This window comes from Fukomys damarensis, unplaced genomic scaffold (assembly GCF_012274545.1).
Source record: "Fukomys damarensis isolate Sample0158 unplaced genomic scaffold, DMR_v1.0_HiC HiC_scaffold_4, whole genome shotgun sequence".
Taxonomy (NCBI): Eukaryota; Metazoa; Chordata; class Mammalia; order Rodentia; family Bathyergidae; genus Fukomys; species Fukomys damarensis.
In genome coordinates, this window is record NW_022900916.1 from 21230735 (window position 1) to 21249625 (window position 18891).

Consider the following 18891-nt stretch of genomic DNA (forward strand, 5'->3'; position numbering starts at 1 on the left):
GTGGGCGCGGACGCCCTGGAGAAGCCCCGGATGCTCTCCCGGACGCACTCCTCCCCCGCCGCCTCCGTCCTACCCTTCCCGGCGACGGACCGCCCCCTCCAGCCTGGCTCTTCGACTGGTAGGAATCCCTACAGACTCTCCTAATAGGCAGGCTAAATGCACCGTTCTTGTAGGATTAGCCGATTTAAATGCTCTGAATAACTCCAATAGCAGAATGCTCTATTTTCACCCAATGCAACCAAATGTTATGCGGTTATATTGGCCCCAAGATGAACAGCATATCTGATAAATCTTGGGCTTAGTATTTAATAGCCTCATAAATTGTTATCATCCAAGGGCCTGGAAAATACATCAACAGGTGCATGCGTCCCTTCTAGAGATAAAAATCCCGTCAGCGTCCTCTAGCAGCGTTCTTCAACTTCTTACCTTCTAGAAGCTTGGCCACTAGGCAGTTTGTGGTGCTTGGCTTCTTCATTTGACTCTGGCCAGCCTCAGTTTGTTTTCTTGTTTTGTTTCATTGTTTTCTTCTGCCTTCCCACCCGAATGACTCATGGGAGTTAGTGGTACCAAGGCCAAGCTTGCAGATTCTGTGTTCTGTTGGTTCCTGACCATTTATTAATCCACCTGTGGGTGGCCTTTTGCCTAGTCTCACCTGCTACCTACAGCTGCATTTGACACTAGAAATTGACACCAAGGAAAATAAGCCAAGTACTTCTAAGGCCAGAGAAAGGTCAAGTCTGGAACACCTAACAAAAAAATAAAAAATAAGCAAGACCTCTGCGTATTAGATGGGTACTACCAGTTGTGTCTGTGTGCGCGCGCACAGGCGTATGCACGCTATAATTTGCAAAGGTGCTAGCTGTAGAGCTAGTGCAGGCAGCTGCTCCTGTTCATCTTCTCCTTCTAATTCTGTGCTCTCAAACTATAGCTGATGAAATGGAAGATACAGTAGCCCTAAGAGACACATAACCTAGATGTAGCCAGGAGAGAACTCATGTACCTTCCTCAAAGGCTCTTACACGTTATCTGATTTATGTTTTAATGAATTTTCAGGATGCAGAGCTTGTCCTTGTGGCTTCTCTGAACTTACACAAGATTTTGTGCATGGAAAATTAAAATACCTTTTTGGAAATCATGTCCCCAGGCTTTGATATCATCTTTTATTTAAAAGTCAGTGAATGCAATGGCTAAGTGATTTAAATGTGATAGGCACCTCTAGTAAGTGTGCGCAGGGGCTACTTTCACCATGTGTCATACCATAAGTCAACATCCTCTACTAAGAGCTACAGGCTGGGCGTACCTTTCTACTACATTAGCCAGTGCTTTTCATCCTTCTGCTTCTGCAAACCTGCCTGATATTTTTGACAACACCAGACTGGGGTCTACTGTCAGTGAAAGCCTTTGGGATTAGCCATGTCTGGTACTGACTGGCCTTGGGTGTTTACCAGTTTGTGTTCAAAGACAGGCACATGATATAGAGGAAATTTTAATGTAGCAAAAGCAGCAGCTTTAACACTTACATACTCCTTAATACTTTTTTTTCCTAAAATTGTCTTTTATTCAGCTTTAACATTTCAGAAAACAGAGACTAACAACCATTCTTTGATAATGCTTTTCCAGTGAGTAAAATAAATTCCCTAATTAAAAATCGAGCTTAACTATAAAGTTTCATGTTAATATTGTTACATGTACTCTTAGGTATTTTTGTAATTCTGCGGACAGGGTTTCTTTCCTTAGTTTGGAGGGATAGCCATTTCCTGGTGTACTTTACTTCCCTCCACTTTTTGCAAGTTGTTTGGGATGTGAATGAGGCAAGACCTCTGAGTATTAGATAGGCACTACCAGTTGGAGAAAACAAAAACAAAAACAAAACGTTTCCAGATGTGTAAGGTGTGTAGAACTTAGAAAAATCAAATGACCCAGGCTTTGGGCCCACTCTATTAATGTTGAAAAAGGATGCAAGTTTGGGCCACATGACAACTTACTGAGACCCTGTCTTAAAAGTGAAAAATAAAAAATGGCCTGGAAAGCCCTGGGTTCAATCATCACTACCAAAAGGAGGGGGAAGGGGTGGAAGGAGGAGAAGGAGGGGTGGGGGAGCGGGAGGGGGGGGTATGGAGAGGGGAGTAGGAGAAGGGGGGAGGGGGGAGGAGGAGGCAGCAGAGAAGGAGCATCATCCAGGAGAAAGTGCAGTCTGTAGACCTAATAATATAAGCATAATAACTCATAACCTGAATCTGATCACTCAAACTAAAGATAGAACCATTTCAGATAAGTCGTTTCTCACGTCAGCATCCTAGTGTTTATCGGAGCACATACTCCAAACAAATGGGAGGGTGAGTATATGACTTGCTTCAAGTTTAATGGATCTGATGAAGCAATTTCTTGTCCACGTGAAAGATTATATACATTTATTAGACAGAGGTTTGGTACTTAGTAGGCATTTGATAGGTTTTAGTTAAATCAATAAATATAAATTACATAGTAAACACTTCTGAATGTACTGAAAGTGAAAGTTACTTTGTAGTTATTATTCTGCTAAAGCGTGACTAAGTGGTTTGTATTATATATACCTGAGTAAGAAAAAATGTTTATTTTCTTTGAACTTAAAGAAAAATGCTGTATTCTCACACCTAAAATCTTACAGGAAAAGGGCACAGTAATTTTTTGAAAAACATATCAAACATGAAATTTATATTAATAGCCCCTCCTCTTACATTGATAGATGTATGCATATGTGTACACACACACGCGCGCGCATATGTATACATACACAGACACACAGACACATACATGCAGTACGGTGTTTATGTGAGGTATTGATGATTAAGGAAAGGGCAGTGTGTTTATTTTCTTTGTCAAAGTCATTGCTTCTACTCGGCTGTTACTGACAAAGATAAGGCTTGGTCATAGCTCAAAAGAGAACATCCAGTAGATGATGACACTGTGTTAGTTGATACCAAATGGTATTCATCACAACACAAAATTAATGTTAATAAATTTGATTGGCTTTGAAATCTTCCCTAACACCCAGTATACAGTTTTCTTTCTCTCATCACTAGGTTACTCTACATAATCCATGTATAATCCATGTAAATTCTTCGTTTATAACATTATCTTTTAATCAGTCTAATGTAAAATAGAATTATAGCGCTAAACACTATACTAATCTAATGAAAATATTTTAAAATCGATATTTAATGAATTACTGTCCCCTCATATGTTGGAAAATGAAATATACTTGAATATTTCAGTGTGAGGACATCATTGTTAACCTTTTTCTCCATTTCTTCTAAATGAATGCTGTTTTCCTAAATCAAGACTAACTTCAGCTAATCCTTAAATTTTTTGGTTTTAGTTTAAATATTATTTTCTTCAGGAAGCTTTTCTTAGCCAATTAAATCTGAACTAAATCTATTATGGTCCCTTAAAACGGACTAAATTTTTTTGTTAAAAATTTTAATTATTTATAAAATTGGATGATTGTGTTCCAGTGGATAGTCTATGAAGCAAGAGACTTTTCTGTTCTTTTGAATCCTAACACTTAGGTATAGGATTGGAATATGGAATGCACTAAAATATGTATATATACATACATCCTACATATTTTAAAAATTTTAATTATTTATAAAATTGGATGATTGTGTTCCAGTGGATAGTCTATGAAGCAAGAGACTTTTCTGTTCTTTTGAATCCTAACACTTAGGTATAGGATTGGAATAGAGAATGCACTAAAATATGTATATATACATACATATCCTACATATTTATATATATCACAAATATATACTTCTATATAATGCAAATATATATATTTTATTTAACACAAATGAACATATTTATATATAAAAATATATATATAAATAAATCAAGCACATGAATGAAATAATTGTAAATAAATATGAATTGTATAAAGTTCATACAAAAAGGCATCAATATATTAAGTGAAATTAGGTAATATTTATAGTTTGGCTAATTAACGAATTGATACATCCTCATGGAATGCAACTTGTCAAATCTAGAACACTGTACAAGAGAATTGTCTGTTACTTTATTACTCATAGGTAACCATCATTTAAATGATTATACTTATTTTCAGTCATTTTCCTTTCCTTTGGGCTTCTCTTTAATAGAAAAGATGTGTATGTATTTGTGTATGTATCTGTGTATTTATATCTATAAGTATGCATGCGCATGTATTTATGTGAATATACATGTATACATGGAGTGTGGTAAAATACAGTAAATGTTTCAATGTTTTTAAAATGTTATTACTGTAAAAGACATATTGCCATTAATCCCCCTCAGAATACTCCCCTTCATTTCAAACATACTAATCAGTTCTGGAAGTCCTCTTTTGTGAGTGTCTTCAGTTGTGCTATCACAGCTGCCTCAGTGCTCTGAAATTGATTCAAAACATCTATCTTTCATGCCCATTTTTACTGTGTGGAAGAGCCAGACATTACACAGTGCCATATCTGGTGAACAAGGTAAATGAGGACACAGCATAAAGTTTGTATTTGACAGAAATTGCATAAATGTTTTGAAGCATTTCAAGATGTTGAGGCAGCCATGAAAAGACACTCAAGAAAGCGGATTTCCAGAATTTCTTCAGAAAGTGGCAAGAATGGTGGCATAAGTGTGTTAAAAGAGAAGGGTAGCATTTTGAGGGTAATTAACAGTGATGCATCTTTTACTGTGATACATTTTAAAATTTAAACGTTCACAGTATCTTTTCATTTCTACACCTGGTATAGTTGTGTGCATGGGTTTGTGTATGTGTGTTTGCATATGTTTAAGACGACAGAATAACTTCTGTTACTACCTATATCAGAATGGTGAGGTTAATTTCTTTTTGTAGGTAATTATTTTTTTAAATTGCTGTTCTCAAATATTTGTGTTTGAAATTTTTTATGAAAAAATCTTCAAAATTTACTCCTCTGATTCTCATGGAATATGATGAGAAGAGGTATCTTATTAAGTCAACTTGACCATATAAATTATATATCAAAACATATACTATATATATTTATATATTACATATATTACATATATGTATCTTATGTCTATTACATATGCACATATATTTGGGGGGAAGAGGTGTCTTTTCATACCTGAAAATGTCGTCCTATTATAATCCTACAGCATGGACACAAACTTTATTGGGAAATAAGTTTTTGTCTGAAAAGTCTGGAAATGTGGTTCAGTGTTCAAGAGAGTTATCATAGAAGTCTGAGGCCTTCTTGATAAGTGACTTTTTTGTAGGCAGCTTTTTTTTTTCTCCCTGAAAGGTCATGGTGTGCTTCTTTACCCTATTAAATTAAAAGACTCTCTGTTATGTGCATTTGCAGTTTCTCATCGCATGTCTCTTTGTATTTATGGGAAGCTTCTTTAGTTATTCCTATTATTCAGTTAGTCTGAGGAGCAATCATATTTTTTTTGTTCAGCTAGTTTTTCCTCTGACCTCCACATTGCCTCTTACTGTGCTTACCACTTAGCCTTTTCCTTCCTATTCCAAGAACTTATCAAATTTGTATTTAGCACTGATCTGATTTTCTGAAACATAAATTCCTTTCTTTGTTGTCTCCAGTATAGATTTTAATTTTGCTGCTCTTCAACTTTCTTGTAACTCCTACTTAACCATCTTTCTTTCTTATTCATTCCATTGTCTTTTTCATTTATTTTGATCGCTTTCTTCCTTTAACTTTTGGCTTTTATTTTTATCAGGTCAATGTCTTGACTTTTGAAGATGGCAAAGTTGTATAAAATTTCATTTTTGTTCCTCTACTATATCATGGCTACTTTTCTAGGTGGGATAAATAATATGTCCTTTAAAATTTTTGTAGCATGTTGTTACAGGTCCTGGTTCTGTGTCCGTCCCCGCCCCCAGGCCTTCTCTTCTGCTTGCACTCATACTTAAATGCCCCCCCCAATTCCAGCTATTTTGCCAGAAAATGTGCAATGAATTGTGCTTTATTTATTTTTTTGCCAGCTTACATGCTGGTTCCATCTCCTTTCTGGCTCGTTAGCTGAAGGGCAATCCAATCCAATTTGTAGGGACTAAGGGACTTCCATATAGTGTTAGTTAGAAGGTCTACGGTACGAATTTCTTCCAACTACTTCCTTTCCTGATCTGATACTCAGTAATATGATTTGCATGAAAAATAACAAACAAACAAACACAAATGTAAGTCTCAGAAAATGTTCTTATCTAATAAAACACACAATTTGTGAGTTTTTAAAAAATCATTTCTGGGTATTACATAATTTCCTTGGTTGCCACATCAATTTTCACATATAATTTTAAATTATACTGTTTGGTTCTTTGTTATGTGTTTGCCAGTTTGTGTCATGCACAGCCTAACTGTGGGGTAGATTGCCAAGAGACTGAAGAAAATACCTGGAGATGGCTTGTGAGAGACAAAAGTTAATGAAGGCATTAACACAGAAAAAGATGGGGTTCATTGAGACTTCCTAGCAGAAAATGGTAGAGTCCAGTGGCAGTGCCTGGCTGGAAAAGTCTCCAGGAAGTACTCAAAATGTTCAGTGTGGTGAGCAGGTCTAGTTAATCACCAGAAGGTCCCGTGGCAGGCTGGACAGGGAATCACTGGAGAGAACTCATGTGTCCAGGGGTGGCTGCTGGAAGAAAGCACTCCACTGCACCCTCTTCCACACTCAGTTTTTGCAAGGAGGGGGTTTTATTAAGTAAACAACATAGCACTGACATCATGATCTTGTTTTGCTCTATTGTGTGATCAACATTCTAAAGAACAGCTGACTTTGCATATATGCAGGAAGGCAATTTCTACAGATAACACTAATTTCCCAGTTCCCAGGGTCCCTCAGGTGATATTTATTTGGACAATCCAGTGCCTGTCCATTTACAGTGTCCCATTGTCTTGGCAAGAGTCTTGGGAACACAAAATGGGCATTTCAGGGATATGGTGCTAAATACCCTAGTTTTTTTTGGGGAATTATATACAATTAAAGGGTTATGATGGGTAATATAAATATGTTATAGTATATAAATGTTATAACCAGTCATAATATGTAACGAATCTGGTAGAAATGAAAAATAAGACCAGATTTAAGCCATACAGATAAATTAAAATTAGGCTTAGGAACAAAAATAACATCTGCGAATGGTAAGATTTTGTGGTTCTTAGAAACGACCCTTGTCCCAAAATGCAGTCATCCTTTTGTGTCCAAGGGGGATTGGTTATAAACCCCCATAGATAGCAAACCCCATGGATGCTCAAGTCCCTTCTATAAAATTGCTCAGTATTTGCATATAATATACCTTCCCATATATTTTAGGTCATCTCTAGATTACTTATAACACCTAATGCAATGTGAACACTCTGTAAATAATTGTTCACCTATATTACTTTGAAAATAAGGACAAGAAGTTTTTACATGTTCAGTTCAAATGAATTTCTTTTCCACATTTTTTTATTCACTCTGGAGGTGTGGAATCCATGGATCCTGAGGGTCATTTGTGGATCATCCCTTCTATCCATTTTAATAATTCTGCCATCTGCCGGTCATCTGTAGCCTAATATTTTCATTTTCAAAAAATCTCTGAATTCTTAGTCCCAGAAGCTTGTCCTCCCTTAACATACAGTTTAAAAACACATGTCATTTAACTATGCTGATATATATCTCATTTTTACTACTAAATCATATGTTAAATGTAATAAAACTGGAAAACAACGAGCATGTACAAGTTTCCCACTTAGTTACTTTTCTCTCATTGCCGAGACAAATCCACAACACCCAAAGTTAAAGAGGGAAGAGTTTATTTGGCTTAGCATTCCTGAAGATTTCAGTTCATAACCAGCTGGCTCCAAGGCAGGGTGGTGGAGGGGCAACAATCCAGGGCAACGGAAGACGGCAAAAGCACCAAGGGGTTTTCATAGTGCCTTTCTGCTCCTTTTATCCTATGCAGACTACTGAGATTAGGGTGGTGCCAACCCAATTGCTCAGGTGTAGTGATTTAGCAATAACACGCCCTTAATCCCAGCATCACAGAGTCTAGATTCAGCCACCTCTGAAAAAGAAAGCCCCACCTCATCTGCATGAGGCTTTGCGGGGACATCCAACACAAGCCATAGCACCCACTCAGTATGTGTCTGTGAGTAGAGACATGTATACATTTGTACTGTGCTTGTACGTGGTCCAGGTCCCTAGCTTTAGGGATGTTATTTAGCAGATGCTTCAGGGAGGTATGAAGTTTCACACAGCTACCAGAAGTGCAATGTGAAGTTGAATGTTAGTAGCTAGGAATCCGGGTCAGGACTTTTTAGGTCTATTGATGCTATGCTTAGCTTTCCTTGTAGGTCAGATGGACTCCCCAAACAAGATTACTAGAATGAGTATAAGGCTGTAGACTGGAAGAGACTCTATGGGTTAAAAAATGACTGAACTACATGTAATGGTTGCAGAAAGGAAAAATGCTACACAAACTTCAATACTTGTAGTATGCTACACACACTACACGTACTTCAAATTCATTATCTAATTTAATAAAACTGAAAGAAAAAGTACAAAGCTTTTCTAAAATTTATCTGCACTTTTCCAGAGGCTTGATGTATGTATATGCATGTGTGCAAAATATGGGGTTTCTGGGGTTTAAAATATGGAAAAGATTTTAAGAATCCTTTGTGAATGGACACAGTGGTGGCTGCCTATAATTCCAGTGCTCTGGGAAGTTGTGGCAGGAAGATCACCAAGTTCCAGCCTAGCCTAAGCAACTTAGCAAGAGCTGGTCTCAAAATAAAAAGATAGACAAAGATAGAGCGCTGGAAATCCAGCTCAGTGTAAAGGACCTGGGTTCTACTTTTGGTGCCCCAAAGAAAAAGTAAAGAGACTCCTTTATGTATATTTCCCCATTCTAATTTTAATTCTTATCCTAGTGATCAAGAGAAAGACTTATCCTCTGGCTTATTCTACAAGTGGTACTCAGCAGGCACAAAGGGTCAAACAAAAGTAGTATTCCATATGAATCCCAAAGAGAGGAGCAGGCTTATTTTTAACCCTGTAAATCCTTAATTTTGAGGGGGAAGGGGGAGGAGAGGAAAGGAATAGAGATGAAGGATGAAGTTAGAGTCTCCCTTTCCAGTATCCTTGTTAATACCTTGTTGATACATCATTAAAATGAGTCAGTGGAGGTTTAGAGTTCAAAATTGCTTCAAAATTTTGTTTTTTGTGGTACTGGGTTATGGGGAAAATGATCAAAGATTACTACAGAAATTAGCTTAGATATATTGAGAGATAAAATAGAAAAAGTTAAGCAACATAGTATTAAATTTTCCACTCTTGTAGAATATAGTTTCAAAATGAGGCAGATACTACACATTGTGTTTCCATATTACTAATATATTATTTATTTTATATAGTATAAATCTGTAGTTGAAGATATGTTAAACAATTATTGTATAACAGCAACTCAAACACTTGATAGATATGAATTGTGAAAACATGTCAAACCCTTTTTATATTTTGAATGTTATTCTTCCTGCCTGTTTTCTTTTCTGCCTTTCTTATATTCTCCATTTGACCTTATTTTAAAATACTCATTTATCTTGGATTTTGGACAACATGAAAAGAGCAGGCTTTGTGCAATATACTTTGTAGAAATAGAAAGGTGACTAAAATAAATGCCTGCACTAAAGGTACCTGCTGGTTGAAAGATAAAAAAGGATAGAATATTAAAGAAGTAAGGCTATCCAAGCTTCTGAAAGCCAAGGAGAGCCACTGATTGGATTCACAGGGGAGACTATTTAATAAAAATACATGACCTAGTTCTTGAGTCAATTGATTTGTCTTTCATTCATTCATTACAACATATTTTGAGTACCTACTTTACTTTATTCCAAACATGTTTATAGACACTGGAAATTCAAAGGTAAATAATACAACTATAGCCTGCTTTCATAGATTTTACTAGCCAGCAAATAAAATGTATAGTAAACAAACTTATGCAGCAATTACACACTTGTGGTTAATACATTGAAGGACGTTAGGAGATGCTATGAGATAAGATATAGTAGAAAGAGCTCTTAAATTCTCAGGGAATGCTTCATTGAGGGAATAGCATTAAAACTGAGTCTTGAGGGGCCGGGGATTTAGCTCAGCGGTTTGGTGGCGTGCTTCACAAGTGCAAGGACCCGAGTTCGATCCCCGTTACCAAAAAAACAAAACAAAAAACAACCCAAACAACTGAGTCTTGAAAAATGACAAAGAATGAGCTGGATGATGGGTGGAGAGATCAGGAAGGGGAGTTTGTAGCATGAATGGAAAAGCAGGTTTGCAGGCTGATGGGATTTTGACCTTTTGGAGAAATGGAAGAAAGGCTTTTACTTTTATAGGAGAAATAGAGATCAAAGGAGGGAGGAGTATGAAGTAAAGCGGGGAGAGGTGGGGAGGGCTGTCTATACCAGCCTTGCAGAATTTCAGTCTCATCAGTTGAAGGCATTGAAGGATTTAAGTAAAAGTAACTACTGTTGTAGTTAGATAGCCAGTTACAAGGCTATCTCAAGAGTCCAGATTAGAGATAATAGACTCTTGGATTGTGTATGGTTTTGGCAGTGGAGATAAGAAGTGAGTGATTCAAGATCTGTTTTGGAGGGAAGACAGACTTTCCTTTGGTTCCTAGGAAAGAGAATGTCCAGAGGACACTAAGGTTTCTGGCATGAGCCCTGACAGATCTCAGCTTTATGAAAAAGAGGGACACTGTGTAGTTTAAAATCATGAATTCACAATCAGAGAGCTTCGTACTTTATGAAAACCGTGAGATCTAAGTGGAGATTTTGGGAGGGCAGTTGAACAGAAATTGTGCAGTATGCTGCTCAGAAGAAAGGATAAAGCTGAGAATGAAAAGGAAAGAGTTAGGGGCAGGCATAGGATGGGTTGGAAGCCCAGTGAGCCTTAAGAATGGACTTTGTTTGGATTTGCTAAATAATATTTTTCCCTAGGCATAGTTTTTACTACATGATTTCAAAAATGCATGATTTTAGTACACTCAAAGGAAAATATTTTCCCCTTTGAACAACATTTCTCTAACACAGTAATGTAACTCAAATGGAGAATAACATTTATTTAATTAAACTTACTTTACAATATAAATTGCTGGATTTACCTGTTCTTGAATATGTTTTTTGTATTTTGTTTCTTCTCATGAACACTTCATCCTTCCCCCTTCTTAAAATATATTTTGGTGGTCAGTTATTTGAAAAAATTTGATTGTTTTAATAATTTCTTAAACTAGACAATGTTGTAACACCGTCCACCTACAGGATTAGGGTTATTGGTGGAAATCTTAAAATAAATTACAACTATAATTTTCAACTAATTTGTTGCTTTAAAAATCCTATTTCATGTACTTCAAATAATTTACTTCATCAAGTTTTGTAAAATCTTTTCCATCATAGGTTCTAACTGAAACATAAAATATGCTAACTCTCCAGAACAGACTTTATTCATTAAATACCTATGAAATCTTTATTGAAGTGAATACAATTGACATTCATTTTTTAAAAGAAATAAGTCAAATGTCCCACAATATTGTAAGAGCTACACTAGCCATATTGTGTACACAGTGACATAAATTATGAGAAAAATGCGAATAAGCAAAGAAGAAACGTTTCTGCACAACTTTGATGGAATTGCTCGACAGACTGGGAAGGGATTAGAAAGTCTCCTTGTTCATTACTAGGATATTACCCTGATTTAAAGTAAGGCCGAGATTTCCTCATTAAATAAATTCAGGATTTAAAGAGATGTCTCATTTTGTAACTTCAATAACAACATTTCAACTTCTACTAAATCAAATTATCTAAACTCAGTTCGTAATGATTTGAAATACTGGTTAGATTGCATTATGATTATTTAAATCCAAGTTTCTTGAAAGGCCACTGTCTTTTTAACTTCATAGATTTACTGAAGTCTGAGCCCTGCTTGACCCATGAGTTGATGTTTTTGTGTATGTGTGCACATACACAGGACAAAATAGCTGTTATGTTGCCCTGAGGATTTGCTGATAATTGATGATTTGTCTCTTCGTATAATTTATTTTTTTAAAAATGGCTATTTTTCAGTAATCGTGTTAGCTTCTAATGTGTGCCATTACCTTAAATCCTTACTCTTGAACTGTGTTTTCTTTGTCTTGAAGGAATTGCCTATGACACTCTCATGCTGAAACACCAGTGCATTTGTGGCAACTCCACCACCCACCCAGAGCATGCTGGACGAATACAGAGCATCTGGTCACGGCTGCAAGAAACTGGGCTCCTAAACAAATGTGAGGTAATCCTGAATTGGCCACACTCTTTTACTTACTTAAATAAATCATGTAAAGAGGCCAGTATTCATTTGGGTAGTAATAGAAAAATGTTAACCATGTAATGCAAATATTGTGATTGATGATCCTTCCTAGACACAAATAGCACAGAAGTGCACCGACTGACTCTGTGCTGGGCACACAGTAGGTACTCAGTGTTGGTGGACTGAGCAGCTACCTGGTGGATGTGCTTTGTGGCAGCATTATTATGTACACGTGAAAGCATTCGTGTGTGCAAATAGGCATCATTTAATGTGTTAAGGTCTTTGCACTGTCCTTGCACTAAGCAATTGTTAGACCCATTTTTGTATAATCCTAGCCAGAGTCTCCTTTTTATTTAGAAAAATCTTATTCTTTAGGTTATCAAAGATTAAAAACAAAAGCAGCAGGAATTCAGAAAAACTCCCATTGTCAAATCTGCAAAAACATGCAAACAGAAAGTCTTTGATTTCATTAATGAAAGTGTGAATTGTTACCAAGCTCCAGTAACATTCTAAAGCATTTTTCAAAGAACGGTGCCCCCATACATTTCTTTGTTTTATTTTAAAAATTCATTGATTTTTTATAATATAGTGGAGCTATACTATATTCTAAACATAGCACTAGAAGTAAAAATTTCACAAGCTATCTTATTCGATTTCACAGACTGACTTTTTTCTTTGGTGGGGACAATACTTTAACAAAATATTGAGTATTCATATGTACATTAATGTAATTATTTGCATAATATACCAATTCTTAGGTAGGCTTTAAAAAGTGCTGATTATATAATTGTTTATAAGCTTGATATTGATTCATAGCACATTTTTGAAAACTCTCAGTAGTACTTTATTTATAGCAACCAAAAGTACAGTCAACAAAATTCCTGTTCAAGTTCAAAATAGCTGTGAAATATTTGAGTTGACAGAGAAATGTCAAAGCAGACAGGATGCTCTTAAAGATCAAGTATACTTCCTTGTATTTCATAATGAGTTACAGGAGCCTGATCCTTCTCTGTATACTAGTAAAACTTAAATGAATTTTGAAGATGAAAAGCCAGTTTTTAAATTTGTTCATTTCTAAAGATAAATAATTTTCTTCATAGATTTTCTCTTTAAAAGATATAATAGGTAAATGTTATATTCCATATTATAGGGATACTAGATTGTTAATATATATATTATATATATATATGTATATATATATATTAGTTCCGGGGATCGAACTCAGGTCCTTGTGCTTGTGAGGCAAGCAGCAGAACCACTGAGCCCTTAGATTGTTAAAAATTAAGTCACTTATGATATCTTATGGATCATTTAGTAGTTGAGGTTGTGAATGTGAACACCAGCACACTGTGTATATATTTGGTCTCACAAGTTTTATTACATATTTATGATGGCACTATCAAATGTTTTTCATATTTAAAGCTCTACTTTTGATTGAATGCATCTTTTACCCAAAACCCCTAAAGTGAAAGAAAAGGAGCTAGATTTATTTCTCTCATTTTTCCTGAGTGAAGGTCTGTTATTCATCTTTTTCCAATGGCGTCCCATGTTATATGGCCGAAGGCTTTCATACTCTCATTGCTTAATTTTGGAGTGATTTTCAAGGATTCCATATTTTTGATAATGCCAATTGGAGGCCACATCGTTCTCTTTTCTACAAAAGCCCATGTGGAGTACTTGTAGTAGATGAACAAGAAGCATTGTTTGTAGCGGCTGAACTTAAGGGACAAAATACATTTATTCATGTGAACTTTCTCATCTCATCTCATCTTTGCATTTATGGTAGATGTTTCTCTGCTTAGTGATTATTTGTTTGTTTGTTTGTTTTTGATGCTTTTTCCAGCCAAGGCATTGATGCTTACATTTTTCCATGTTCAGGTCTTGTTATATCCCACAGCAGCAGCTGGCCTGTTTTTCATATCCCAATTGACAGTGGGTGATTGCAGGCTTGAAATGCATTATTAGATTGTGGTATTTCCAAACTCTGTTACCTAAAGAGCACTGTCTCTGAAAGGGGAGAGTATAGAAATGCATGGAATGTGTTATAGTTCACACTGCTCTTAAAATTTAAAAGTCCATTATTATCCCTTTCGATTCAGTCTTCTTTTTCCATTCTTCATGCATCACTTTACGTTAGTGTTGTATTATTGCGGACCATATGCTTCAATTTATACAGCACTGATTGATGTGATATCACCCATATAGTGAAATGCAAGAAGGAATATAGGATTGATGAGAATGAGGTGCATTAGGCCCAGTCCAGCCAAATAAACAGGATTTTCCTGGAAACACCTTAATACAAAATTAACAAAAAATGTGCTTTAGAGCTCAGATCAACAGATTACCTCTTAATAAAGATAAAGCGCAAATGTCCTATCCAAAATTTCACATTAATGCAAGGAAAACTTACTTTTCCTAGCATAGCATAGTTTGAAGATAACCACCAAAAGAAAAGGAAAGAAAAAAAAACTTGAAGGTAGAGTGAAAGAGGGAGAAGTCTCTACTCTTAAAAAGTTTCTTCCTGGTTAGTGTTTCTGAGCCACCTCAGAGAAACTAATTCAATGACTATCTGCTTAGTGGAGTTCAATTATTTACACCAAGAGAGGAAGTTGAGATACATCTCTGGTGGGAAAGAATTATTATCAAGGCACTCTAAGAACTCAAATAATGAGAATCAAGTCTTTTCTACATTGGCTAAAACAGGCAATTGGGAATTTAACTTTTATCTGCACTGTGCGGTTTTGTCTAACTTATGTGAACAAGAGCAGGTATAATTTCTGCTGGCTTGTTCTTCAGAAAGTTGAGTACTAGGCCTGGTTATCACTGTTCTGCTCATTCTGAACAGTGTCTTCTCTTGATTGTGAGAAATGTAATTTAACTCAACTATGGGAGGGGAGGAGAGGGGGGAGAGTAACAGACAGAGACAGAGACAAAAAGAAATAATTTATTAGCATTCACAGAAAAGGTTATAATCAAATAGAAATATATGCTAGTTAAGTCATTGTGTTTTTCCCAATATCTAAGTGGTAATCTGCCATCTTTGGACACCATTTTCCCTCTAGGTCTATGTAGCCACCCATGGTTAGAAATAAACTTGTGCTTTCAGAGAAGAAAACTTCAAATATTAACATATATCAGAATTTTCTGCATTTTGTGTGTGTATGTGTGTGTCATCAAACACACATTGCTGAGTTCTGACCCCAGATTTTTTGATGAAGTAGGTCTGGTGTGAGACCTAAGAATTTGCTTTGATAACATGTGTCTGGGTGATACAGATATTGTTTTTCTGGTCACTACACCTTGAGAACTGTGGTATATCTCTGCAGTGGTATTTATTAAGAATGAATTTTGCAGGCTTCTGTATTAGGAGCAGGAGTTATAGCACTGAGGAGAAGAGATACATTCCCTACCTTTAAGGAGGTTCCCATCTGCTGGAATCAGCTAATACAATCAAGTGATCATATAAATAAATGTATAATTACAAACTCACAAGGGGTTTTGGACCACTAGTTTCATATTGCTATAATTTTGAAGCTTCTTATTGATTGGGTTTATAAATGGAATAAAATGAGAAAGACAATATAATCAGTATCCTCCAGCCTTGACAATACCAGAGGAAACTCTCTGGGAAAGAGGGGTGATGTTATACATCAGAATGTGGAGGAAAGACAACCCGAAGCTTATTTTGAATAACTTATTGCCTTCTTCAGCTTCCTTTGTGTTTCAGTTCTGCTTGTGTACAGAGAAAATCAACTTCCCTCCACCAATAGAGCAGTCAATTTTGCATTTATGAAATAACAAAACAATAGAAAACATGACTTTGTTGGTGGCACTGGTGATTAATCCCAGGTTTCAGGGTAGTGAGTACATCTGCAGCCTTTTAGACGCTTTAATTTTTAGACTCTTTAATTTTTAGACAGGGTTTTACTAAGTCTAAGTTGCCCCTGCCGGGCTCAAACTTGTGATCCTCCTGCCTCAGCCTCCCAGAGTGCTGGCACTATAAGTTTATAGTAGTGGCTCTTTCATTTCAAAGCAGCAGACTATCTTTGAATCAAAGTTTTACATTATATTATTTCATTTGGAAACATAGCACATTAATCAAAATGGATTCCTTCAAAAGTGGGTACAACTTTAGATTTTGCCTTGCTTCTGCCTTTAATTATCTGTGGAGTTTTGTCAAATTGTTTAACTCTGCTGATCATTGGCTTTCTCATGTGTTACTGAGAGGTTTAGGCAGGATATTTGCTAGGATTTCATCCAGCTTTAATATTGCATGAAATTAGAATGGCTAAGGGGCTCATTTGACTATGACATTTTTCATGCTTACAAGTAGTCTAAATTTTAGGATGTTTTGGTAAACGTATTGCTCTTAGTTTTTCAGCTACAGTGTAAATTGGCCCTGCTGACTAGTCCTGATTAGCAGCCAGAGAAAACATTCGTCCTTATTATATGAGATTACAGCGGTTACATGGGTTAACTTTTTCTGGCATGACGTGGCACTGTCATAAAAACATGGAGACAGTAATTCTCCTTGCCAGTGCCATTTAATCCCCCCACCATTGAATCATTTGTATTCTTTTAATGATTCCATTGGGAACAAAAAGCAAATCCAGCAGCTCTCTGGTCACCATGCATGATGGACCTGGAGGGGTCCTTTGGTGTCCTCTTCAGAAATGAGCTCCTTGGTTAGGAAGATGTGTCTCTGGAGTGTGAGGCCTCCTGAAGAAAGGAATGTACTCTTCTGTGCCCAACAAAAAGATTGACACTTGATTGACCCATCATCTGTTAGATATGTGCTTGCTATTGTTTTTCCAGAAGTGCTGGTGATTCCCAGCCTCACCAAGCCACCCACAGACATTTGCTTGCTCTCACATTTGTTTGGAGAATAACAACATTTTATAGTGCTTTTGTTGGATTCCACATTATGTGGAATTTGCATTGCCTCTTTGTGACTAATATTGAATGGCTTTGTTTTGCTTAATTCATAAGTAAAAACGCTAAGCAGCATATTGTGCTGAAATGTTTAACTCTTTTATTCAATGCCAAACACAGAATAATTACCAAACAATTTTGAGATGTGAAACCAAGCTACTGTTGTCTCCATTGGGACTTCTCAGCAGTTCTCAGCTTAGTGTGGAGTCGAAGATGCCAGCAGTGCAGGGATAAGGCCTCCTGCCCCATGTCTTACACATGCAAGTGACTTAAGAATACCTTTTTCAAATCCAAATAGGGAAATATTTTACTCTGTGGATAAATAGTTTGGGGTTGTACGGTTTTCTGGCATAAAGACTGCAAAGCATTGAATGTTGTAAGTTAATGGCAATTCAATTAAACATTTGTTTTATGGAGTAGTCTAACTAGATGGCAGCACAGAACAGTTTACTGTTTTGTTTAGTTTGTGTAATTTTTAAAAGTATGTTTGTGTTTTACAATCTAACCACAAAGGAGAGAGAAACTCAAACAGGGAGTCCCGTGAATTGTCTCTGAAGGACAGGGCAGTTTGGGGAAGCAGTGCAGACAATCTAAATGTGCTGAGTAAAGCAGAGGACGCGATGTCACTGCTCAGAGCAAGATTTTATTCCACTGTACAGTAGGTGCTGGCAGATGAAGACCTCAGAGGTACTTGTGCAATTTGGGATTTAGACGATTTGCAATTTTTAAAAATCCTGCTAAAAAGGGAAAATTCATGGAGAAAACAACCAACACAAGGAAAAACAGTGTGCTGTTGTAAGTGTCTTTGAAAAGTGATGCAGGATATTTTTAACAGCAGAATTAAAGCTTACTGATAAAAATAATAGTCATAAGAACCAAGGTACGTCATGTAAAGGTACAAGATCCCAATGATGAATGTAACTGTATTGTATACCTAAAATGTACCAATTTAAAAAAACCATATATATAAATAGTCATAAATATTTCAAGTTACTGCAAAGTTGTAGTATACAAGTAACACTAAATATTTATTGGAGGAAACCTTATCATATGCATGATTATTATTAAAATGCTTTAAACTAAACTGTGAAATATTTGTTTACTCATTAAAAATTGCAAGTAGAAGATTCAGTTGCATGAAATATTGAGAAATTTGAGCAGTTAAATTAAGAGATAGCAGTTCTTTGGCTGAACATAATGATCTGAAATAGAAATCAAACTTAAAAATATATCTATAGTGTATTTTCTCATTACCACTCCAGGCCTTTATCATGGAGTGAGATTTTTGGTTTTTATAAACTGCTTTATTTAAATTGCTCTATGCTCTGAAATATTTAAAAATCAATAGTAATGACTGAATCAAACAATACTAAGACCAGTGAAAGGCACTTGATATTTTGAAGACGTATTTTGAAGAACTTTTAAACTCCTTGTTTTAACTGTTCCATGGCCCCAAATGTTGATCATGACCATATCAGTATCTTGAATTTGCTGATGAGTAGGTAGAACCAACCGCTTCCTCTACTCTGGTTTTTGCTTTTGGCTATCATTCAATGCACTGGGTGGGTCTGTATCTTCTGAACCAAGGCTGTGACTTATCTCTTCGGAGATAGGGCCACAGGACCCACATGACTT

At 36.2% G+C, this 18891-nt stretch overlaps 1 protein-coding gene across 1 annotated transcript in view; it reads left to right on the forward strand.

Moving 5' to 3' along the window:
• The window catches only part of Hdac9 (histone deacetylase 9), a 924083-nt gene that overhangs the window by 663446 nt on the left and 241746 nt on the right, over positions 1-18891 (forward strand). Inside the window, exons 17-18 of the mRNA XM_033757109.1 lie at positions 1-118; positions 12173-12306. The exon at positions 1-118 is cut by the window's left edge and continues 1 nt beyond it. Coding sequence (XP_033613000.1) covers positions 1-118; positions 12173-12306 — 252 coding nt within the window. The remainder of the gene's footprint in view (positions 119-12172; positions 12307-18891) is intronic.